This window comes from Barbatula barbatula (assembly GCF_947034865.1).
Source record: "Barbatula barbatula genome assembly, chromosome: 22".
In the NCBI taxonomy this organism is placed as follows: Eukaryota; Metazoa; Chordata; class Actinopteri; order Cypriniformes; family Nemacheilidae; genus Barbatula; species Barbatula barbatula.
Window position 1 is genome coordinate 8,226,154 of NC_136785.1, and position 22,800 is coordinate 8,248,953.

Below are 22,800 nucleotides of genomic sequence, written 5' to 3' on the forward strand. Positions count from 1 at the left end.
GTACTAAAATTAAGTAATTGTTTTTTTTATATATCGTTTTTTATATATTTCGATATAATTCGAAAGTGTTACATTTCTATGTCGCAACACTGACACCTGCAGTATAAACATGATATGATAAAGTGATTAGAATGAGGAAGAGGAAGACATAGATAAACATGCTCTGAACCGCATCTATTTAACACATTGAAACAACGATGCTATTAAATTATCATCAAAATACCTGAAACTGTATTCTGCTAAAATAACAGAGATATAAATGCTATTTCATTACTTTGGGTCATTTACAATTGTGTACGACAGATGGCGCTGTGATCCCTCGGCGCTACAGAATCACAGCGGAAACTAACAAGGAAGAAACTCATGCTTATCCTGTTTTAGAAATTCGAACTTTGTTTATCTGCGTTTCTGGTTTATTTATATTTTATATCCTCGAACGAATGTAAAAAGAATATTGGGGTTAAATCAAAGTTAGTCTGTGTGGTTGTAATAACATTACACTGAAATGTTTGTAAATTTGCTAAACGTTTAAGTACTCATGAGCAACATAAGGGCTCTGGTGAGTTGCACAATACTTTCTCTTCAAGACTCTTCCTTTGTATACCCGTCATGCAAATGCTGTTTATCCAGGTTAACGCAAGAAAGTAAAAGGTATGTATAATGGCGATCAGATTTGACGAAAACTATTGTTTTTGCGTGCAATTACTCTTGCTATGATACATGATGTAATCTAAGAGAGGCTTTTGCCTATTTTAAAAAACTGCACGTATATCGTTACTTTGTTTTTTAGAGCTACATGTTCTAGGTGTGGATTCACATGTGACCTGCAAAATGTGGACCACAGATACAAGCTCTCTGTTAAGGTGTCCAGAGATCAGGATATATTTGGTGTGACAGTATTTGGTGGATGTTTAAATCCTTTCTTTGGAATTACGGCTGGTGATCTTCAAAGGTACGTTTTACTTCATTTGAACATGTGCAGGTTTTGAACAGACTTTTCTGCTCTTTCATTGCTAATTTATTGTCAAAATGTATTTTGCGCAGATGTATTGACTTGGAGAAATCTTATGGTCCACATATTGTTCAACAACTGCTTATCAAAGCCGTGGAAGACTGCTTTGTTGGAAGATGCATTGTATTTGGGTTAAAGGTATAATATATCTCTTCATTTAATTTAGGAAGGTTTATTTAGACCCCCCGCCTTCTTTTTAAAATTAACTTTTTGGTTTGTCTCTAACAGATTTCACATGAAGATGTCACAACGTGTTTGGCAGATCAACAGTCGTCCTCACTGGTTTTGAAGTCCAGACAATTAGTTGCCTTTCAAATATTTTCTCCAAGCGAGGCCTTTGCTGGATTCACTGTATTTGGTTATTTTAAAAACCTATTACAGTCACATTCACATTCGTCCAGTTTTGAATCTGCCAGTGTATCACAACAAAACGACTCACAAAGAGATGAACTAAACAGCTTTGATTATACTTTGCCGCTATGTGCAAGATTCAATTCTCAACCCAGCAGTAAAGAATTCACACTATCAGATGTATGGCAATCGCCCGGTTTATGCTGCACTCCAGGAGAAAAAAGTAATGACTCATTACAACACTATGATTTCGATTTTCTTTTACCAGATAATGAGGACAGGAAAACATGCCAACCCAATCTGGATCAACATTTTAGTGGTATACAAGATGAGCTGAAAAATTATCCCCAAAGCAGTTTCAGAAAAACTCTATCTGAAAATAATTCTGAAATCACAATTTCCAGTCATTATCTTTTAAAAGGTATACCTGGGGAACAATATGATGCACTTTTTGACGACTCATGTCTCAGTCATTCTGGTCAAAATATATTTTTAGATTTAGAGGGTGCACCTTTATCTGAAAATGTATTAGATTTTGTCAGGGTTGAGCCTCAGTTGTCAGAAAAAGCTGATGCAGAGCAGCTGAGATTTTCTGATAAGCATAATTTGGATAAACAGGATGAAATCATACAGAACCAGACTAGATGGTCTCTAAATGATCGCTCGAAGCTAAAAAGAAATAGCTCAAAGACTGCATCTGCTATACAAAGGAGTGAAACTTCTATGTCCACACGTATGTGCAAGTTGAACAAGAAAAATGAGTGTCCAGAAAAACTTGGAATTAAAACAAACAATGCTGACATCCCTAAGACTCCTAATGTGCTGTGCACAACTAGGTTTTCGGGCCAAATGAAGAAAAAGATGGTCCTCGCTGATTTAAACATGAATTTAAATCCTGACATTGTACATCCTCCTAAAGACAACAGATTGTTTTTTTCCAACAGAAAGGACCTCACGTTACAAAGAAAAAGATTAACCAGAAGCGGGCTCTCTGTGGCTTTTTGTTCACTAAACCATGAAGAGGGCAAATATTTCAGGCACTATGTGGAGAGTGAGAGCGTTTCTGGAAAATGCAAAGTCAAGCAGGAAAAGATTGTATGTGATGAGCGCAGGGAAACATTCAATTGCTCTGCCGATTTGTTTGTTTCTTCTCAAAATGGTACGGACATGAACCAGTCGGATATGACCGAGATTTCTAAAGTAAATGAAGAAAGGAATGTCAACACACCAGAACCTGGAATTTCAGACGCACTGCCTTTTTCACCATGCTTGCAATCCACCCCAGTAGCATTTCAGCACGCATTCAGACAGAAGACTGAGCGGAGGCATGTACGTGTTGAATCACTATATTCCAAAAGACTTGAACTTGAGTTTAATAGCGATATTCCAGGTCTGAAGGAAAATGGACAAAACAAACCTAAAGTCACAATGTCGGGGTTGGATCGGTTGCAGATTGTTGGTGTTACAGAAAGGTTCATTGACAAGTCTGATGTAGAGGGTAACAGTTGTAATTCATCAATCAATTTAAATGAATGGTCCAGAGATCTCTTTGAAATGTGAACTGAAAATGTTTACCGGACAGTCCCATCCTTATTAACTAGTCATTACTATGATGTTGTTCAACAATCAAATTTGTTTGTATAATTTGTAAAAATGTTTATGCACAAATGACCCTATTTGCTTAAAATCGCAAAAAAAGCTTTTTTATTCACTTTATTATAAAAAATATAAAGCTTTGTTTCTTGCATGCGTGTTGTTGTTTCAGTATGATCCTGTTTTATAGTTGAAATACCAATTGAACACCGCTCTGACAAAAACATTCAGTAAACATTTACAAAACATTACCATTAAAGAAATAACGAGTAATAAATCAATACAATATAACAACGCGCCATGTACACTTACATATAACAACAACGTTAATATGTTTACATCATAGAATCAAACTAAAGGTTTACTTCAAACATGTACATTCAGCCAATATTGTTTTGAACCCGCCGAACCTCACAAAATGCTTATTATGCCACTGGCGCATATTTGACGTGCTGTTGTTATTTTGTTGCTTTATGTAATTATTCGATTCTTATAGGCCTTTCTCGAATATAACTATTCTGCGTTTGACCAATGACACCAAGTGCAAAGTCTTAACGGCCCAATCAAAACAAAGCCTTTCGGCATAGCCAATCAAAAAACAGTGACGCACGTTGAACTACACGACGTTTCCTGTGACGCGAAGTATCTGTTGGAACACGACGGACATTTTGCTGCGCTGAACACGATCAGAATATCTGCGATAGAAAAGAAACGACGAGAGGAGCTACACGGCGGCGCACAGATGAAACGAAGAGGAGATTCAAATGTTTAAGTGGACTGTAACAGCTATTGTTTGTATAATAATTTAAATTGTGTGGCGACAGCCTTCCACCTAACGGCTCAAAGATGTCGGACGAAAACGCGAGGGAGGACGCCTGTCGCGAGTATCAGTCCTCGCTCGAAGATCTGACATTCAACAGCAAACCGCACATCAACATGCTCACCATTCTAGCAGAAGAGAACATCCAGTTCGCCAAGGATATCGTCGCAATAATTGAAGCACAAATTGCCAAGGTTTTTATGAAAATAGATTTATTTTTGTTTCAGTCATCGTATTTTAGCTCAAGTGTTGGTTAGTTAAGCAGCGACATGACATGAGGCCTGTAACATGGCGGCTGCAGCACGGCTCAACGTTATTCGTTGAACGCGCCGCATTGTGTAGCTCGACGAAGACGTCAGTTTCGACGTTTTATCGCGAAAAGTAATATTTAACTTAAATTTGTAACCGTACACGGAGTTAAGTTTGATAATTCACGACTTGATTTGGCGGTTTTCTAAAGTTACTGCACGCCGCATTTCATAATTAGGCCAGCTAAAGTCCACATGTTTGTCGGCACGTAGTGTCACAGCTGTTGACGCACATTTAGAGCAGTTAATGACAATACGTTTAATTTACAAACTCAAGAAGATTAACGTTATATGAGAACGACATTTACATTTAGTCAGAACGCAAACGACAGCGCGTTATCTTTATAACGGTTCTCACGTGCTAGTTGTAACGTTAGCCATATCCCCGTCTAATCACCGAATTGGGTTACATTAAATAGTTAACGTACTAAACGCAATGTAATAGAATTAACGTTACATTAAAGAATTGTAGTCGTCTGTAACGTTAGAAAAGATCCAGTGACTTGAAACCCACCCGCTGTTGTCTAGTTGCTGTACTTCTATACACATTCTGTATCATTGGAAACGTGCCACGTTTAGCTAACACTAATTTTAAAATGCATTTTATTTGCTATTACATTTAAATGAACGCATATATGTCCCGCTTGTCTCTCTGTAGATATCAGCTGCTACACATGATTTGCTACTCATGTACATGGATAGCTGGGTAGACGTTTGGGTTCGTAAAACAGGAATTGCATTGTTTGTTTTGCAACGGTTTAATGTTGCAATAGTCTATTCATTTCGAGTTTGGTCTTGTTTGGCTGCTCTGTGAACATGAGCATGCCTGGTTTTAAAGTCCTTTAGCATGAATGGCGCACATTTGTATTGTGTATTTTAACCAATAAAGGGTTTGGGGTGTTAGATTGCTGAGTAAGTTTCCTCTATTTACTGAAATGTTAATAAATGGTATGCATCTCTGACAATAAACTATGTGAAATGCCTTTTGTCTTCATTTCCCAGTGTATTTTTTGTGGTAATATGTTTGCTATATTGATTTCAGTTTAAACGTTACTTAAAAACAAGGCAGTGCCTTGGTACAGTGACATTTCAGAGTTTTGTCCAACTTCTTTTTAAACATTATTCAAAACATTTCTTTCTGCACTGGGGCATGTTTAAAACAAACCTTTTGTCTGAATTTCAGTTATGTTAAATGTAATTAAGTGTTTTAACTATTCAAATATCTGAAAAAAATCTTTCAAAAAATTGGGTTCCTGATTAAATACAAATAAACCGAGGAAGAAGAAAAACGCTGCTTTTTCTACCGAAGGGAGAGATGGTGGAACACTGGCCTGCTTCTAAAATGACAACAGAAAAAACTGAAACTTGAGTTGTACTGACAACCAAACAATACCCTTATCTTGATGGACTGGACCTGAAGACTGCACCCTGAAGATTATTTCCCCAAGTTTTTTAACTTGGATCCTGGATTTTTTCATACTTGGAGAACTTTCCATTGGTTTTGGTGGAACTGTGAAGCAGTGCAATGGATTTTTTTTGCCAGTAATTTTTCTGACTTCAGTTAAATGACCCCAGTCCTCAGGATCTAATTTATTGTAGTAATGCATTTCTCCCATGTTGTTCTCTAAACTTGTCAGTTTTCTATCACTTTAGGCACCTCCTGTTGAGAAGCTCCCAGTTTTGTACTTAGTGGATTCCATAGTGAAGAATGTTGGAGGCGCATACCTTGAAGTGTTTGCTAAGAACCTAGTCAATTCCTTTATTTGTGTATTTGAGAAGGTACATCATTTCTTAAATTTTTGTCCATGGTGTTACATCTCATTTATCGTCATGTTTCATTGTACTTATAGAAAATCTATTTCATTTAAAATTTTTACTTGTAATAGTCAAATTGTACATTTTGCTGGGTTTCAATTGTTTTATTTAGCCTTGTTTATAAATGTTTTTAATGTTGTTCAATTGTTAGGCCTTTATTATTTTGTCAGTGTTCTGTGGACATAAATAGAAGAGTCAGATATTCTTTCCCCCCTTCTTTTACGTCACTGTAGGTGGATGAGGGCACTAGAAAAAGTCTCTTCAAATTGCGTTCCACATGGGATGAGATTTTCCCTTTGAAGAAGTTGTTTGCACTAGATGTGCGTGTGAACTCCGTAGATCCTGCCTGGCCTATTAAACCGTTGCCCCCAAATGTGAATGCCAGCATTCACGTCAACCCCAAATTCTTAAAGCCGGTAAGCATGAGTTATGACTATGGTACTTGGGTGTGGTTAGGAGTTTCCTATTGGTCAGATGTACACTACTGTGGTTTATCTGAAATGTACACTTTTTTTCCTTTGCATAGACTGAAAAGGTTTCTCCAAAACCCTCAATACCACAACCTCCGGTTCAGAGTTTGACACAAGAGCAGCTGATAAGGCAACAGTTACTTGCCAAGCAAAAGCAGTTGTTAGAACTTCAGCAAAAGAAGATAGAGCTTGAACTTGAGCAAACAAAAGCCCAGTTGGTAAGTGTGAAAGTGCTTAACGTTACTGTGATTTTGTTGTATCTTTATTGGAGCTATAGTTTCTTATTAGCTTGTTTATATTTAACTATTGAGAATAAGCCATTTTCATCATATACCTTTAAACAAATTGACTATGCAATGAAAAATGCATTTTTGTAAACCCATATCTTTTGTTCTTGCCCTCAAGGCTGTAAGTCCTGCTGTTGCAAGCCACCATGCCACTGCCCCGGTACGCTTTGAAAAGTCACCGATGGTCACTCAAACAGTTCCTACAGCCCAGACCAAATCTTGGCTTCCAGCACCATCAGAGAAGTTGGCCACCAGAGATCCTAGATTAAACAGAACTGGGGGTGGTACAACAAATACAAAGGAACAAGTGACACAAAAGAAGGAAAGTCTGGTTACACAAAGTTTTATGAATACATCTGAAAGAAGAGGACAAGTGGCAACTGAAAGACAGAATAGGTTGGACAGGATGAGGATACCAAAAAAGGATAACTCTGCCAATGAGGTCAAGGCTAAATCAAAGTCTGTGTCACCAACTGGGAAAGGTATGCTTGCCAAACCTAGAGAAATTGAGTCTCAACATACAAAGGCTATGGAAATGCCCAAAAAGGACCCAAGGCTACTCAAGCAGATAAATGACAAGACTGACTCAAAAGAGGAAGATGTCAGAGAGAAGAAAAGAAGTTCGGAAAAGAAAGACAGGGATGAAGCCCTCAAAAGCATGGATCATCAGAAATCCAGAGGCAAGCTTCCCAACGGCTCTTTAAATAAGCACGAAAGACTCGAGACTTTTATAAAACAAGAAATTAAAGCCAAAGCAAATTTTAGAAAAAGGTCCCGGTCAAGGTCGCGTTCACCACCAGCACATTCTCCCAAAAGAAAAGAGAGACGATCATCTCCGAAGAGAAAAACGAGGAGCATTTCTCCACCCACCAAGGCTGTAAAGCTGAGGCAGTTAAGCAAGCATGTACACGATGAGTCTTTTCCACAAACAAGTGCAAGAGATGAAAGAAGTACAGTTAAGAAAAGTGTCTCAGAAACAAGACGATCCAAACGGCCTCTTGAGGATAGAGCTGCTGACCATAAGGATGGCCCCCAGCAGAGAATCTCTGATCACAAAGATCCAAAAGATGGCAAGAGGTGGAGGAGCGGATGGGAGGAAAATAAACAGTAAGTGATTTACATGCCTAATATTAAACATAAAGATCACTACTGTTTTCTCATCTAAATTTGTTATTTATAATTTAGTCCTAAGCAGTCAGAGCAAGATCATGTAAGACCGGGCCCACAAAGACACAAGACGTGGAACACTAATCAAAGACCCACCATACCTCGTATACCTAAACAGCATCGCTTGAGTGTTGACAGCAACCTCCAAATACCAGAAGCACTCAATTCTGCAAGCAAGAGAGATCTTTTGAGAAAAGTATGCTTTAACTTAATTCAAGTTTAATTTTTGTTTTAAAACCATTACGCAGTTCTCCACAGCATTTCTAAACTGTGTGTTTTTCATTTCAGGCGAGCAAAAGGCATGCTGAGGGTGAAATATCCAATGAGGAATTCCTTGATGTAGCCCATCAAATAAATAAACTTTTTCAGTATCAGGAGGAAAGGCAGCGCTCTGACTCTTGGGATGACTCATGCGACGAAGGCGTGTACTCAACGAAAAAGAAACCGCAATCCATAACTGAGGCTGCGCTTTCTTATCTTGAACATAAATCAAAGTTGAGGAAAACACAGCTCTGTCGTCCAGGTAGACTTTCAAATTCAAATGACACAATTTTTGTTTAAGTATACACGTAGAGACTAGGCTTTAAATTGTCTTCTATTTATGTTTCCAATCCCCATAGTGCAAAAAGAGGAACATTTGCATGAAAACATCCCCTATCAACTTCCTCATGAACCAGATGAGCAATACAGTGAGGGCTCAGACATGCATAAGAAACCTCATAATGCCACAAAGCCTGTCTCAGACCACGATGATCCTAGAAGAACCGATAGGGTGCTATCAAGTACACTTTCTTTCAGAAATTCCCAGAGCCCGGTCACAGAGCGGGCATCGTCACCTGCTGAAATGGACATGGACGGAGACATCAGCCCACGTTTTGAAAGTCCCAACAGTGTGCACTCAGGCACAGGCCCAGATGATGGTCCAATAAATTTGGAAGCTCTTCCGAGACACGACCTCTTTGTGGAACAGGAAAGGAGCGTATTAAACTTTGGTGACTCTCCAGGACAAACACCGACACACTCTTCTGACGGTCCCGCTGCAAAGGCGAATATAGGAACGAATATCCCTCAACGATTTGATAGATATAAGAGTTCTCAAGCTCCCTTTGATGGGGCACCTAGCCACATCAGAGAGCCGAGGTTAGATGGTCCGCCAAGACCTTATACTCCTGCTCGATATGAAGGCAAAACGGGTGGATTTGATGGCTCGGGCAGTCATGGACCAGTCAGATTTCCTGGACCTCGGTTTGATGCTCCTCCTTTACGGTTCGAAAGACCACCATTTCCCAAAACCCACGAAAGACCTGTGAGATATAACAACCCACCACATAGACCAATGCGGTATGCCGAGCCACATAATATGGTGAGATATGGTGAACCTCAAGGCCCTGTTCATTTCGATCATCCAATGCATCAAAACAGATACGCTGCTCCAAGGTTCGATAATGACCCCATGCCATCGGGTCCACCAGGATATGATGAACCAAGGTTTCAAGTTAGACCAATGAATTATGATGACCAACAAGGTGCTGTTAGATTCGATAATTCGACAGGCGGAATGCCGTTTGAAAATCCAATGCAGTCAGAATCAATAAGATTTGATGTACCGTCCGCTATGCCTAGATATGACCAACAAGGCCCCCCAAGATTCTGCGGTCCAAACATCCAAAATCAGCTGAGACCACAGGAGCCTACGATGTACGATCAGTCACAAGGGCAGGGTCTTATGATGAACCCTACTTTACCACCACCTAATTTCAATGTGCCGACTATGAACTCATTCGGAGGCCCAACCCAGCAGTTCCCCATGCAGCAGAATGTATCGCAAGCATCAACCTTCAGCGGGCCAGGTGCAACGTCATATAGACCTCCGTTACCTGGTCCAGGTGTTGCAAATGTTTCTCAGCCTGTAAGTACCAAGATACTGACTGAAAGGGCTGAATTAATGGCAGTAAATTCAGAAAAGTTGATGCATTTGTTGTTTTGTGTATTTTCAGATTATGGGAGGTCCAAATCAGCCCTTTATGCCACAAAACCAGCTACCATTCCCACCTGGTAGGGGTTTTCTTTATGGAAATATCTTAACATTTGTAAAAACAGTATAAACTTTACCTTAGTTTGTGTATTTTTTTTGCTGATTTCTGTTGTCTGCTTTGCACTTGGTGTAATAAATGTATAATGGTTTGGATTATTTCAGGTCACCAATTCCCACAGCCTGAGCAATTTAGGCAAATAGATGTGAATGACCTGTTCTCAAAACTTCTACTCAAAGGAATTATAAAAGCCCCACACACAGACACAACAGCTGCTGGTATGCAAACTACTTAATACTTCACATTCTAATATATATATACTTAAACTTCACTATTACAGTAAAAATAACCTATTTGCAATTTCTTCTAATTAATTTTTAGACTCCCCCTCAGCAAGTCAGACTGTGGCTTTGCCTGAAGAAGAGGAAGAGGAGGAACAAGAGGAGGAAGACAATGTCCCGGACATGACCAGCTTTGTTTTGGATGACATGAAACAGTATGTATACTGTCTGTAACACTCTAGGTTTTACACATGTGAACATCAACAAAATAAAACCAATGATTTGTTTGTAAATTGATTAATTTCACGTTACAGGAGACACGACACTGTGGTCACCAAACTGTATACTGGAATCCAGTGCTATTCCTGTGGCATGCGGTTTACAGCATCTCAGACGGACATCTATGCGGATCATTTGGACTGGCATTACAGACAGAACCGCTCTGAGAAGGACATCAGTAGGAAAGTTACACATCGGAGGTGGTACTACAGCTTGACGGTGAGACATGCAATCCACATTAATATTGGATTTAAAAACTTCATTTGTCAGTTCCTGAAATGGGGATCTTAAAACAAAGTATTTTGAAAACCGAACATAAAAGCAATGCTGTGTTTTTAGGATTGGATCGAATTTGAGGAAATTGCCGATCTCGAGGAGAGGGCAAAAAGTCAGTTCTTTGAAAAGGTTCACGAGGAGGTTGTACAGAAAACTCAGGAAGCTGCAAAAGAGAAAGAGTTCCAAAGCGTGAAGGCTGCTGCAGATGTTGTCCATGAGGTGAGTTGATCGCATATGACCATAGACATGTCTTTGAACTGTTTTTATTTGACAGACATTATTCCAAGGAAAACCATGAGTCTGACTGATCGAAATGTAGTTCTTTAATTGCCTATTTATTCATCCGTCCATCTTTGTTCTCTCCCCTCAGTTATGTGAGATTTGCCAGGAACAGTTTGAGATGTACTGGGAGGAGGAAGAGGAAGAGTGGCACCTGAAAAATGCCATCAGAGTTGATGAAAAGGTAAGAAGTATGGTGACGAAAATAGGATGTGAAGTTAATGTTTTATTAGCGGTTGCCATGATTTATTAAAAGGAAATACTAAGGTGTTTTTTATTTTTCCTTTTCAGACATATCATCCATCATGTTACGAAGACTACAAAAATGTAAGTGTTAGTTTGTGCTGTCTTAGTGCATGGTGCATAGTTTAACACAATGAGAATGCTAATCGTAAGGTGGTCTATTAACATATTTCACAAGTAATTCCTATAATTGTTTACTATTGAAGTCGCATGGCTTACACTTCTGTTAGTGGGTGTTCTAGATTATGTATATGTAAAAACCAATATAAAATGTTGTCCTCAATATAAAAATGTCTATCATACTCATGCCTTGTTTTGTAGACATCCTCCTTTGTGGATTGCACACCATCGCCCAATAAAATGCTTACAGAAAACCCTTTAACAGCCTTCTTGAAGCAGGAGCAGGGCGAAGAGGAGACCTCATGCTCCAGTATTAAAGAAGAACCCACAGAAGACGGTACGGATGCACCCACGGTAAAGGAGGAAGTTCAGGTTAAGTTAGAAGGAGAATCAGAAACCAGTGCAATTATTTTCTAACTATGCTGCTCTAAAGCCACTCCTTGTGGTCTTTTGTGCTTTTGTAAAGAAGGATATTTTTATATTCTAGAGCTCTGGGGCCGGGACCTCAGCTAGATGTTAAATACATTTTTGTATTTGTATTTGCCTGCACAATTCAGGTTTTTTGCCATGTGAATGCCCAATGAAATGTACTTCAAGAGTGTATGTTTGGGGAAATGTATATGTATAATTTAATTTATAAATAAAGATATTTTTGGTATTCTTTGTGTAGTATTGATAAACTAGGGTTTGGGAAAAAAACATTTTTTGTTTTCATGGGAAATGGAAAATGATGAAAAGATGGAATAATCATTTATACATTACATTTTTGTTTTCCCACCCTAAAACAAGGGGCTTAACAATTTTAGTTTGTAATTGTTTAAATTAAGGGTTGGGGCTGGTTGAAAATCATTAATAGGTGTTGGTTCATTACTTTGAGAATATTCAAACAGTTTCCCTTGACCTCAATGTGTAAATAGTTAAATCCGTTTACTACTGTATTGAGTAATAGATGTTTAGTTAAAAAACGGTGTCTTTTTCCTTTTTGCAGAGGTTCAAAAGGCAGTTTTGCTTTATGCGGAATATTCAATAAAAAAATTTAATCTGAGGAAGAAATAGTGTCTCGTGTGAAAAGTGATTATTGTGTGCTTTTTGACTCATTTGAATTTGTCTGTTTTATCTATAATCCTAAATAAAGATTCAATGGTGAATAAATATTCTTTGTGTATTCATTCAACACGTTCACTAGGAACAAGTTTATATCACATTGGTTTGTCTAGTTAGTTTATAATGTTTACGCTTTAGATATTGTGTGAAGAATTAAGACTTAAAATCATTTAAACAGAAATCACATCTCTACAATGAGTGTTAATAGTGAAACATTATAACAAACACAATTAAATGGATTTTATTTCCAGTAAAAGCCAACCCCTCGCAACCAACATAACAGCCATGAGTTCATGCTTCTATATGAGCCCTGTCTGACAGATGCACAAGATGCATGATATAGAAAGTCCTGGGGACTCATATGAACAAGGCTCACCCTCTGCACCACTTCAGTCTACTATGAATACATTCACAGAGGAAGAATTACTACCAACTGCAAGTAGGAATAGAAAAAAAGACATTTACTAAGTGGCCTACATCTTGAGCAATTGATCTGGGACAGAAACACTGTTAGCAATACAGTCATGCTGTTGACCCAAAGGAAAATAAAAACAAGAAAGTCATGGTGTACGTATTGTGATTCAATAATGCTGGAATGTAAATAAATTACTGCAATATTTTAGACACAGTTTCTGTATAAGGTTTAATAAACTGTCACATATATTGTAAAAGCCAAATTATCGTATTGTCCTTTTCTTTTAATAGTTTTCCATTGAAAACTTCAAGTTGATTTTTCGTATTTATGTAACATTGAAATATAATATAAAATAACCTGAAAATGCATTAGATTAAAACAAGAGTTCTATGAACATTTTAGATAAAGCCTTCGAATATCTTTTCCAGTGTGAGACTTATATCCACAGGCGATAGAAACCTAATGCAATTGCCAAGCAGGAGAAGATGCATGCTGTAAAAAACAATACAAAAAATGTCAAATTACACATAATAATATGTTCTTATGTTTATACATGCATGTCAGAATGTTACAAATACATAAATTGCATCAAGATATTGAAAGAGGGTGCTAATTTGTTATCAGGTTCAGTGTCAAAGCAAACAAGTAAATCCGCAGACAGATATATGATGAGTTAGCAGTTATCAATGATTTAAAATATTTCAATGTGACCAGTATCTTGAGTGCCTCTACCTGCAAGATATTGAATTGTCTGTAGTTTTAGTGATTCCAAGAGTGTCTTCAAAGAGGCTACTTGAATGTCTATTTTCCTTGAAGTTTCCGCAGCTTCGTTGTCTATTTCTGCATTCTGAAAAATTATGAGAATTTTTTTCTGTACTAAATAAACAACCATCTCTGTCAAAGTCAGTCAAGTGACTGATGCTTGTGTATCAATTTGGTTTTCAATAAACTTACTACTATTTTAAGTAACTAGATCAAAATGCTTCCGTCTTCTCAAAACTTTAATGATCATTACTACTTGAAAACATTATGATCATTATTTTTAAACCTTACCTGTTTTTGAAACTCTGTTCTAACCTCCATTAAGTTCTTCTCTTGATCTGTAAACTATCCAAAAGAGTAAATCAAATGTGTTTTTAAAATATAAATCTTAAAATCAAACTTAGCATGCACACATACCATGTCAGTGACTCTACTCCTCTCCAGATTAATGTCTAACTTTGCATCAGCTCTGATTCTTTGACTCTCTTCCTTCAATGTAAAAAAAGTCAACCTATTATTAGACAGTAACTATTTATATTCACATAACATTACATTTACTTACCATTAATCTGTTTCTTATTTGTTCCAGCTCTGTTTTCATTTTCTGGGTGTGACATTTTTGAAAGATAAAATTAAATACTGAATATTTCAGATTATATGGATTATATAATGAATGTCTTAGTTTTCACATAATATTTGTCTGTGCCTGTTCAAGTTAAAAATGTGTACTTACAACATTTTCTGAACGCAAGTTTGCGAATTCGCTCTTCTCCAGGATAACCATATCCTTTCTGATAGAGTCCAGATGAGCCATAATTTGTTGAAGAGCTATTTCCTAACAAATGAAAGATGGGTAAAAAAACCTACCATTACACACATGTTCATCAGTACATGTTGCTGCCAGAAATCTATGGTCCTACCTACCTGATGGTTTCCTGTGACCATATCTCTGTATACAATGTCCATATTGGCAGTAGTAAGTGTCACCAGTGCTGCTACGATCACTTCAGCCTGCCTTTTCTCAAAGCCTGCACCCAATGTAAAATAAAATGTATTACAAGTCTTATTGTTATGACATTTCCTGCACCCAATGTAAAATAAAATGTATTACAAGTCTTATTGTTATGACATTTAACAATTCTAAACGTATATACAGTATCACATAGGGTGCATACACATCCAGCTATAGTAAACATACCACTGGATTCCAGCTCTTTAACAAGCGAATGGGAGTCAAACGTCAGTTTCCTCTGCTCTAATGGCATTAACTCCACTTTCCTCACATCATATGTCTTGTGAGCAATAGTTGGACGAAACCCTAAAAGATAAAAATTGAAAACACGTCTGTAGACCTTTGAAATGTTCTATATGTATGAAGCTGATGTGTAACGTACCTCTCTGTTGACACACTGGCGCGTTGAGATGATGTAATTTTAATAGGCTGGAGAGCTGATAATGTCTGCGCATAAACACTCCCCAGCATGACATTGTGAAATGTTTATATATATAAACGACGAGACGATAAATGTTTGAACTGGGAAGGAAACTTTTTGCGTCTTTGCCCTTGATTCCGTACCATCTATGCCGTACCAAACACTTAAAAACTTACTAGAAAGAGCGATCCTATTGTGTCTCTCTCCTCGCTCTCTGTGATTCAGGACAAGTGACAGTTTTCAGGGTCAAATCGATGAGCAATGCCTCACTTCAATGTTGTTTTTTTAGGATTTCCTGGGTTAAAGGCAGCTCTTGCGTGACGTTGCGATAGAATTGTAAAGGAGGAGTTATTGATGAAAATGGGCGGGGTTTTGATCCGTCTCAAAGTTAAATAGACATTTCACTCATCCATGTGCATTTTAAAGTAATCTTTTAACATAAAGTAAAATTTGTATTATTCAGGAGTAATTTACAGTCCAGCGTCCGGCGTTAAGATCGTAACCACGTGGTATATGTTACTTTTCTCAGCGGTGTTGAATGTTGGCTTATTACAGTAGTTTTTGATGACTGGATTGAACGTTTAAGTTTGCTGGAACAACCTTTCATTTTTGATGTAAGGAATTAATAATCGAAATAAAACAACTTATTACATGATATGTTTTAATACATTAACGTCTGGTGTGTTTTTAAATAATTCCGATAAATCCAAAATCCCCCCCTCGTGGATTAAAAGGTTATTGCTGTCCACGTTCGCTTTTTAAATAAAGTTTTCTTTATTTTAAGAAGCTGTCATGGCAGCGTCCATGACTACCGATCAGAGCTGTTTTTTTGCTCTGGCTCTCGGAGTTTCCTTTCTTAAATGTCTCTTAATAAATGCCTAGTAAGTTTGCCTCACATGGTACCATTTTTATTCTATATAACACCACACTGATATGTAAAACTCGATGATATTTCACATCTACAAGCGAATGCGGAACTCATTAATTCTGCCTACCTTTCAAACAAGAGGTTTTTAATAATAATTGTATCTGAAAAAAATGCACAATGAAAGTGCTTGACTTTATTATTAACCACAGTGCATATAAATATAATATTGTCATTTTAAATCCTTGTCTTTTAGCCACTCTACGGATTTTGAGGTGCATAGGAACTGGCTTGCCCTTACACACAGTCTGCCAGTATCACAGTGGTATTATGAGGTATGATTAAGAATATCACATAGCCTTTCAATGTATGACAATACTTGGAAAGTACTGCCTAAGGCTTATTTCATCAAATGTGAAGATGATTTATTTTTATGTTTTCAGGCTACCTCTGAGTGGACGTTGGACTATCCTCCGCTGTTTGCTTGGTTTGAATATGGACTTTCTCATATTGCCAGATATTTCGATAAAGAAATGCTTGTTGTTCAGAATCTGAATTACGCAAGTGCTGCCACAGTACTTTTCCAAAGGCTGTCAGTTATTGTGGCTGATTCTCTCCTTTTTTACGGAGTTAAAGAGTATGTATTGTCTTGTATCATTTTTTATTAAGGATATATTACCCGATGTACCTTTGCACACCTTGTTAAAAGTTGTATGTTTTTGGCTATATTTAAGTGTATTTATTTTATTCCAGGTGCTGCAAATGTTTGCGAGAGGACAAAGGAAAATCCCTTTTTGGGAAGCCCTCCATCCTGGCAGTGTTGTTGATGTGGAACTTTGGGCTTTTAATTGTTGATCGTATCCTTGGGACACTTGCATATTCCTAAATCTAAAATGAAGTCAGGCATGCATGGCCTCAGATTACACTTACATTGAATTAATTTCACTTGACTCATTTTCTGCAGATATTCATTTCCAATATAATGGCTTCCTGTTTGGTGTTCTTCTTCTGTCAATAGCAAGACATTTTCAGGTATTTGCTGTTATTTTTGTTTTTTGAATTGTTTTTAGGTTTTATTAATAAACTTTATTGTTGTATTAACAGAGTCGACACTTAGAGGGGGCCTTGCTGTTTTCTATACTTTTAAACTTGAAGCATATATATCTGTACATTGCCCCTGCATATGGAATATTCCTGCTGAGATGCTTTTGCTTCACCCAGAACAATGCAGGTGACAGCTCTTCTTTGTCAGCATACTTGAAAGACAATATAATGAGAGAACTAAAATGTTTTAATTTTGTTTTTTAGATGGTTCTCTGCAGTGGAGAAGTTTCAGTCCTTTGCGATTGATAGCACTTGGAACAATTGTTGTGTCTACTTTTGCATTGTCATTTGGACCATTCATAGCCCTGGTGTGTTGCGGATATACAGTATAATTTGGATTGAATGTGATTATTTCGTACAAGTTTAACAATACAAAATATAGTTGAAATGTTAAATTAAATTTTATAATTGTGTCAGCTGAGGTGCACTGAAAAGTTTTATTCATCTTTTAAAGGGCCAGCTTCCACAAGTGCTGTCTCGACTGTTCCCTTTCAAGCGTGGACTTTGTCATGCATACTGGGCACCAAACATCTGGGCACTTTACAATATTGCAGACAAAGCTTTTTCCATTCTGGGTTTGTTCATTTGTTAAGCTCTACCATACGTCTGTACACGTTTTTTTACTATCAATTTGTTGGATATTGACTCTCTTTTTATACTCAATGTGATAAATTCATTTTTTCAGGTGTAAAATTCAAACTGCTTGACATCACCAAACTTCCCAAAGCCTCAATGACTGGTGGTCTGGTTCAAGAATTTCAGCACTCTGTACTTCCTTCAGTCTCTCCTTTAGCAACCCTTGTGTGTACATTACTGTCAATATTGGTAAGTTCTGTTTTCTACATGGTCTTGTTTTCATCCATGTCTATAAAGGCAGGCTCTTTATATTTTAATTCTGGTCCCCCTGTGTAATATTCTAGGACCTTAACATCAATTGTACCCCTTTCCTGCATAAAGCTAGTATAAATCAAGAATGAACATTGATTGCAAGATTTTCTGTACTGTAATGAAAATATAATTCCAAAATTTTACTTTGTCCATTGTAGCCTGCTCTTTTCAAGATATGGCATAGACCTGATGGAGCGAGAGGATTCTTACGCTGTCTTGTTTTATGTGCCCTGGGATCTTTCATGTTTGGTTGGCATGTACATGAAAAGGCCATTCTGTTGGCTATACTTCCTTTGAGGTAATGATCTTGATCATATTTTTTGCATTAGCATGCATATACCTGTCCGACTACGTTTTCAAACACAGTTTCATGTTTTTTAGTTTGCTTGCAGTGGAAAGCAGGGAAGACGCCAGGACTTTTCTTATACTCGGTACAACAGGCCATTTTTCCCTATTTCCCCTTCTATTCACAACACAAGGTGTGTGTCCCTAAGAAAACATTACAAGCGTTACATTACAACGCTTAGTTTAATTCTAAGTCTTCTCTTTATTCCAGAATTGCCCATAAAAATTTTTCTTATGTTGATCTTCACAATCTTCAGTTTTACTTCATTAAAAAAGCTATTCAGGTCAGTGCCTAAAATATAATATATTATAAAACATAACCCTCATTGCCCTTTTACATGAACATGCATTAATGTGTACTATTAATGGGGTTTTCAGGAAGGAAGGAGCTCTATTGAGCACACTGGAAGCAGTGTATCTTTTGGGTCTGATTCCTCTGGCACTCATCTGTGAGTTTGTTTATCCCCTGACTGTCTGGCAGAAGACTTTCCCTTTCCTCCCTCTGATTCTGACCTCTGTTTACTGTGCGCTGGGAGTGACATACTCCTTCATCAGACTGTATATTACATTGCTGACATGTTCAAACGCCACAAACAAAGTGAAAATCCAGTAAATTGTGTAATTCAGTTGCCGGGGGTTAGACACTAAGATCCAATGTTATTCAACATATCGAAGGAGTGTTTTTGTATGAGTTTATTGATTTCTTTGTGATCAAGATCTTTGGACCAAAGTAATTAATGAAAGGTTCTTTCTTGGAAATGGTTTATATGGTTTAGGGATACGTGTAGCAATGTATTAATATAGACTATGGAAACAAATGTCTATTTTTGTAAGGTGCTTTAGAATTTTTTAGGTAAACATTTCTATACAGACAGTGTTTGGATGTCATTTCACTCCTCAATGTTTTCTTCTATTTTGATGCAAGTAAACAATGGTTTGTTTAAAAGTTTTATTAAGGCAGCATAATTATTACATAGCAGATTTGTTACTAAGTACAGAAAGTCAATATCCTATTGAAGTACATTAAAATCTAACCAGAGACAAGAACCATTCAATAAGAGTTTAGATTGGACAAAAATGTTCCTTGGCCTAAGCAAAGGTAGCAATAAGCTACTGTCTCCCAATTCACTCGCAATATATTGACACCATATACAGTATATACGCCATAAACAGTTCAACTTAACTTGTTTATCAATGAAAGTAACTCGTATGCTCAACTTTCGTATGCTCAACTTTCAATACTGAGCCTTTCTTTATAAAGCACAGAGTCACTCACTCCCAAGTCCTGCCAGCAGTTCCTTGGTCCTCTGTACTACTTATCGCATTAGAGGATCAATGATATAGGCTGCACAGCTCTGATACAATGATCCGGGATTCGTCCAAATTCTCCCCAGAACTTCCTTCTCACAGCACGTGTGATCCCCTCAGGAGCTACTGTACATCTGATACTCAGAGTGGGATGGCCGAAAAATAGTTCTCAGATGGGGGATTGTCATATTTTTGCTTTTTTGTCCCTATTTTGTCAAATTTAACTTTCACAGGTTGGCATCTTTCGAGCCTCAACAATGATAACTAAGACTGGAGTAAGGTCCATCAGTTTCTTTAGCATTTCCATAATATCAGGATGTTCTTTAGCTCCTTCGATGAACTCTTCAAGCGTTAGTTCACCTGGATGTTATAGGAAGATGCTCAGACATAATTCTTTTTAAAGAAAAGCACTGAGAACATGTTTTTCATCAATTGAAACGTGTGCTTACCCTCCCCATGGACGTCAATCTTTTCATAAATGAGTGTCACCACCTCTTCAGGCACAATATCACGGTTTCTTGTAATGTCTTGTATTGCCTGTTTGTAGAATGACAATATGATTAACGTCTATGGAAATGTATATACTGTATATATATATATATATATATATATATATATATATATATATACATATATATATATATACATATATATGGCATGTGAAGCCAATGTGTATAGATAAAAAATACTGTTAGTACTCTAACTAAGTGGCAGTCTCAAAAAACTAAGGTACATTGAAGCCACAAGAAGGAGAGTTACACAATTGGATTAAATGAGTTCATCCACAAGTTAAGCAGACTGATCCAGGGTACAAGTTAACCCGACCTGCCTTTGGAATTTCTGCAGTGAAATTGTATTTTATTCCATTACCGTGAATATAGTCTCCAGTTCTTCCTTGTCAATTTTTCCATTGCCATCCTGGTCAAAAAGTTTGAAGTACCACTTGAGTTTCTGGTTGATTTCCCCTTTTAGCATCAAGCTAACGGCAGCAATATATTCCACAAAATCTATGTACCCATCCTAAATAAAAACAGAGAAAATAGTTGGCAAGACAGCACATATTATCTTGTCATGTTTTAAGAAACCACATGTACAAACTCATACCAGAGTGTTGACCATTTGAGAAAACAACAACTTAATTTTAGATTTCTTGTTTGTATGTTTTTACCTCTGCTCAAAAATGTATTATAACAAGAAATTATAGATTTCTAACTCATGACACTATTTCACCCTAATTTAATACTACAGCATCCTCATAATATGTATTTACTTCATGATATAAATGTCTGGCTACCCCGCAGAGGACAAGGGGGTTGGATGGAAGTTATGAATGTAAAAAAACATGAGCTTCATATTTACGCTAAACTTACGTAGATATTTATTTGCAGCCTTTGCGTTACTAATGCACACACAAGAAAAAAATAATGGTTTGCAGTTAGAGTTGTGCTTATTTTACTCAGCCTAGTCTCTGTGCAAAAGCCTTTCACAATAGCCATTCAAGATATTACCATAAACAGCATATCTCTGCAAAAAGATCTCTTGTGACGTGTCCTTTGCAAGATTTGTTATTTGCATCCTCACATAGTTCAATCATTAAACAAATGAATACACCAGGAACTTGGGACAAAAACTTGTTACCCCATCCATGTCGAATGTGAAGAACACCTGGTCCACATAACTGTTTGCATCCTCATTCATACCCTGCAAACCCAGAATGGACTTGAGTTCAAACAGCGTGATCAGGCCTGACGGAGACTCCTTCATGAATTTGTTATACCAGTGGTGCATATCCTCAGCCAGGATATCATCCAAAGTTGCATGATTACCCATGCCTGTACACCCGCAGGGACAGAAGACAGTCCCTTTCGCAACTTCTGATCCACAGATGGTCCAGGCAGTTGCTTTAGGGCAGCTGGCCCTGCCAATCCTTGGTACAGGTGCTGCAGCGGGCGTGAAAACTCCAGACTGGCACTGCACAGAGATTGACAGGATACTGAGTGTCTAAACCTATTATATTCAGATACCACTAAAAAGAGGCTGCTACCTAAAATAACCGTGACTAATGAGATGATGGCGAGAACTGCCTGTTAAAGAATCACCGCCAGAGGCAAGAGGGAGCTTATATAACAGGACAAGAGCCTCCTTCACACGAAGGGCTTGTAGGGTCATTGTGTAGGGTGCACGCAAGGCCACCTCTCAAAAAAGCTCATGGCGGAGACGCTTTGATCAAATGTCACGCTACGGGTTAATATTTGGAGTAACAATGTATTCCTCTCTCGCTCAAGGCAGACTCAAAAAAGTTACATTTTACTGTGGTTTCTGATTGCACCAAATAATTTAATATAAAAAATATAATAACAATATCCATATAGGTAGGCCTATACTATGAATAAATTATTTACAATATGTAATATCATAATATAAAAATATGTAAACAATATACAATATACACATTCATTATGTATAATTATGTAGATTTTTATAATTTAATATAATTATAAATATACAAAATTTATTTAACGTATAATTATGCTAAGTGATGTAAAAATGAGGTGACACAATTTTGCCCAACGTTAAATGCTTTCTCATAAATAAATGTAAATGCAAATGTAAATTGCAAAAGTACAAGCAAAAGATTTCGCGCTAGACTGCCTAAAATTATTAAAATATACTTAATATAATTATGTTAACGTAAAAAATACGATTACGATTGTAATTATTTAGTTTGAGTTATTTTAATTTAACAAATTATTAAGTAAATCGAACTCATTGTATTTAGTTTTGCAAATACAAACGAGCCGCAATTTGTGTAGATATTTTGTGTAGAACTACAAACTAGTGATCTTTTCATCTTTCAACAAAATTGGAAAAAGGTTTATTACTGGAAGCTTTTTGAATCAGAGCTCGACTATGACCTCTGCTGGTGAAAGTGTGGGAAAGCGCTGGGTCGCAAAATGTTTCACAATGGACAAATGCATTAATTTTAGAATCAACAATGAATTGATAAATGAATGCATGGGTAGATTAGTAAATGTAGGTACGTGAAAACAATTTGTTTTGCATTGACCCTACTCCCGATAACTCAAAACAGTAAACATAAAATGTTGTCATTTACATTTAGTCATTTTGTATTGTGGATGTGGACATTTTTCCTGTTTGTAAACAATTCAAACTCAGAAATTAACATGTGGGCGTGGCCTGAGATGCGATTTAAACATTATGAGTTCATATGTTCAGTGTGT

General features: G+C 37.1%; 5 protein-coding genes across 11 annotated transcripts; 3 read left to right on the forward strand and 2 right to left on the reverse strand.

The window, feature by feature from the left end:
• Positions 1 to 128: 128 nt before the first annotated feature.
• Positions 129 to 3,212, forward strand: ddias (DNA damage-induced apoptosis suppressor). The gene is made up of 4 exons (XM_079485968.1): positions 129 to 651; positions 791 to 952; positions 1,045 to 1,150; positions 1,241 to 3,212. Exons 1-4 carry the CDS (start codon positions 539 to 541, stop codon positions 2,921 to 2,923), a joined length of 2,064 nt encoding a protein of 687 aa, XP_079342094.1. The 5' UTR covers positions 129 to 538; the 3' UTR covers positions 2,924 to 3,212.
• Positions 3,213 to 3,588: 376 nt separating this feature from the next.
• On the forward strand, positions 3,589 to 11,992 carry pcf11 (PCF11 cleavage and polyadenylation factor subunit). Of its 2 annotated transcripts, XM_079486197.1 has the most exons (16): positions 3,589 to 3,970; positions 5,738 to 5,863; positions 6,133 to 6,315; positions 6,426 to 6,587; positions 6,775 to 7,763; positions 7,842 to 8,019; positions 8,112 to 8,346; positions 8,444 to 9,732; positions 9,821 to 9,878; positions 10,021 to 10,134; positions 10,238 to 10,352; positions 10,452 to 10,635; positions 10,756 to 10,911; positions 11,063 to 11,155; positions 11,263 to 11,298; positions 11,536 to 11,992. In XM_079486197.1, exons 1-16 carry the CDS (start codon positions 3,803 to 3,805, stop codon positions 11,749 to 11,751), a joined length of 4,302 nt encoding a protein of 1,433 aa, XP_079342323.1. In that variant the 5' UTR covers positions 3,589 to 3,802; the 3' UTR covers positions 11,752 to 11,992. The 2 variants fall into 2 exon arrangements, with proteins under 2 accessions (XP_079342323.1, XP_079342324.1); XM_079486198.1 differs by lacking the exon at positions 5,738 to 5,863 and having other exon boundaries at positions 3,591 to 3,970.
• Positions 11,993 to 12,516: 524 nt separating this feature from the next.
• Positions 12,517 to 15,568, reverse strand: ccdc90b (coiled-coil domain containing 90B). Of its 6 annotated transcripts, XR_013788207.1 has the most exons (11): positions 15,225 to 15,414; positions 15,010 to 15,074; positions 14,814 to 14,933; positions 14,540 to 14,643; positions 14,349 to 14,450; positions 14,178 to 14,219; positions 14,033 to 14,104; positions 13,907 to 13,960; positions 13,586 to 13,700; positions 13,049 to 13,345; positions 12,517 to 12,817 (listed from the first exon to the last, which is right to left on the reverse strand). XR_013788207.1 is itself a non-coding variant. In XM_079485722.1 (10 exons), the coding sequence occupies exons 3-10, from the start codon at positions 14,878 to 14,880 to the stop codon at positions 13,290 to 13,292; spliced, it is 612 nt and encodes a 203-aa protein (XP_079341848.1). In that variant the 5' UTR covers positions 14,881 to 14,933; positions 15,010 to 15,074; positions 15,225 to 15,414; the 3' UTR covers positions 12,588 to 13,289. The 6 variants fall into 6 exon arrangements, 3 of the variants coding, with proteins under 3 accessions (XP_079341847.1, XP_079341848.1, XP_079341849.1); XR_013788208.1 differs by having other exon boundaries at positions 15,010 to 15,350; XM_079485722.1 differs by having other exon boundaries at positions 12,588 to 13,345.
• Positions 15,569 to 15,803: 235 nt separating this feature from the next.
• Positions 15,804 to 19,465, forward strand: alg8 (ALG8 alpha-1,3-glucosyltransferase). Its single transcript, XM_079485838.1, has 13 exons — positions 15,804 to 15,929; positions 16,170 to 16,248; positions 16,357 to 16,550; positions 16,667 to 16,770; positions 16,878 to 16,945; positions 17,018 to 17,144; positions 17,222 to 17,325; positions 17,472 to 17,592; positions 17,703 to 17,842; positions 18,064 to 18,203; positions 18,287 to 18,384; positions 18,462 to 18,534; positions 18,629 to 19,465. Exons 1-13 carry the CDS (start codon positions 15,841 to 15,843, stop codon positions 18,861 to 18,863), a joined length of 1,572 nt encoding a protein of 523 aa, XP_079341964.1. The 5' UTR covers positions 15,804 to 15,840; the 3' UTR covers positions 18,864 to 19,465.
• Positions 19,193 to 21,523, reverse strand: guca1d (guanylate cyclase activator 1d). The gene is made up of 4 exons (XM_079485839.1): positions 21,197 to 21,523; positions 20,429 to 20,578; positions 20,008 to 20,095; positions 19,193 to 19,918 (listed from the first exon to the last, which is right to left on the reverse strand). The coding sequence occupies exons 1-4, from the start codon at positions 21,386 to 21,388 to the stop codon at positions 19,779 to 19,781; spliced, it is 570 nt and encodes a 189-aa protein (XP_079341965.1). The 5' UTR covers positions 21,389 to 21,523; the 3' UTR covers positions 19,193 to 19,778.
• Between the last annotated feature and the right edge of the window lie 1,277 nt (positions 21,524 to 22,800).

Bases quoted from the DNA above. Each gene is read 5' to 3' on its own strand.
- ddias (XM_079485968.1), top strand. From the start codon at position 539: ATGAGCAACATAAGGGCTCTGGTGAGTTGCACAATACTTTCTCTTCAA. The intron at 652-790 runs GTATGTATAATG...TTTGTTTTTTAG, and splicing joins TTAACGCAAGAAAGTAAAAG to AGCTACATGTTCTAGGTGTG. The intron at 1,151-1,240 runs GTATAATATATC...TGTCTCTAACAG, and splicing joins GCATTGTATTTGGGTTAAAG to ATTTCACATGAAGATGTCAC.
- pcf11 (XM_079486197.1), top strand. From the start codon at position 3,803: ATGTCGGACGAAAACGCGAGGGAGGACGCCTGTCGCGAGTATCAGTCC. The intron at 9,733-9,820 runs GTAAGTACCAAG...GTGTATTTTCAG, and splicing joins TTGCAAATGTTTCTCAGCCT to ATTATGGGAGGTCCAAATCA. The intron at 11,299-11,535 runs GTAAGTGTTAGT...CTTGTTTTGTAG, and splicing joins GTTACGAAGACTACAAAAAT to ACATCCTCCTTTGTGGATTG.
- ccdc90b (XM_079485721.1), bottom strand. From the start codon at position 15,103: ATGTCATGCTGGGGAGTGTTTATGCGCAGACATTATCAGCTCTCCAGC. The intron at 14,934-15,009 runs GTACGTTACACA...TTTATCTTTTAG, and splicing joins GCCAGTGTGTCAACAGAGAG to GGTTTCGTCCAACTATTGCT. The intron at 13,701-13,906 runs GTAAGGTTTAAA...ATAATTTTTCAG, and splicing joins GAACAGAGTTTCAAAAACAG to AATGCAGAAATAGACAACGA.
- alg8 (XM_079485838.1), top strand. From the start codon at position 15,841: ATGGCAGCGTCCATGACTACCGATCAGAGCTGTTTTTTTGCTCTGGCT. The intron at 15,930-16,169 runs GTAAGTTTGCCT...CTTGTCTTTTAG, and splicing joins TGTCTCTTAATAAATGCCTA to CCACTCTACGGATTTTGAGG. The intron at 18,385-18,461 runs GTGTGTGTCCCT...TCTTTATTCCAG, and splicing joins CCTTCTATTCACAACACAAG to AATTGCCCATAAAAATTTTT.
- guca1d (XM_079485839.1), bottom strand. From the start codon at position 21,388: ATGGGTAATCATGCAACTTTGGATGATATCCTGGCTGAGGATATGCAC. The intron at 20,579-21,196 runs GTAACAAGTTTT...GTTTTTATTTAG, and splicing joins TCACATTCGACATGGATGGG to GATGGGTACATAGATTTTGT. The intron at 20,096-20,428 runs GTAATGGAATAA...TTCTACAAACAG, and splicing joins AACTGGAGACTATATTCACG to GCAATACAAGACATTACAAG.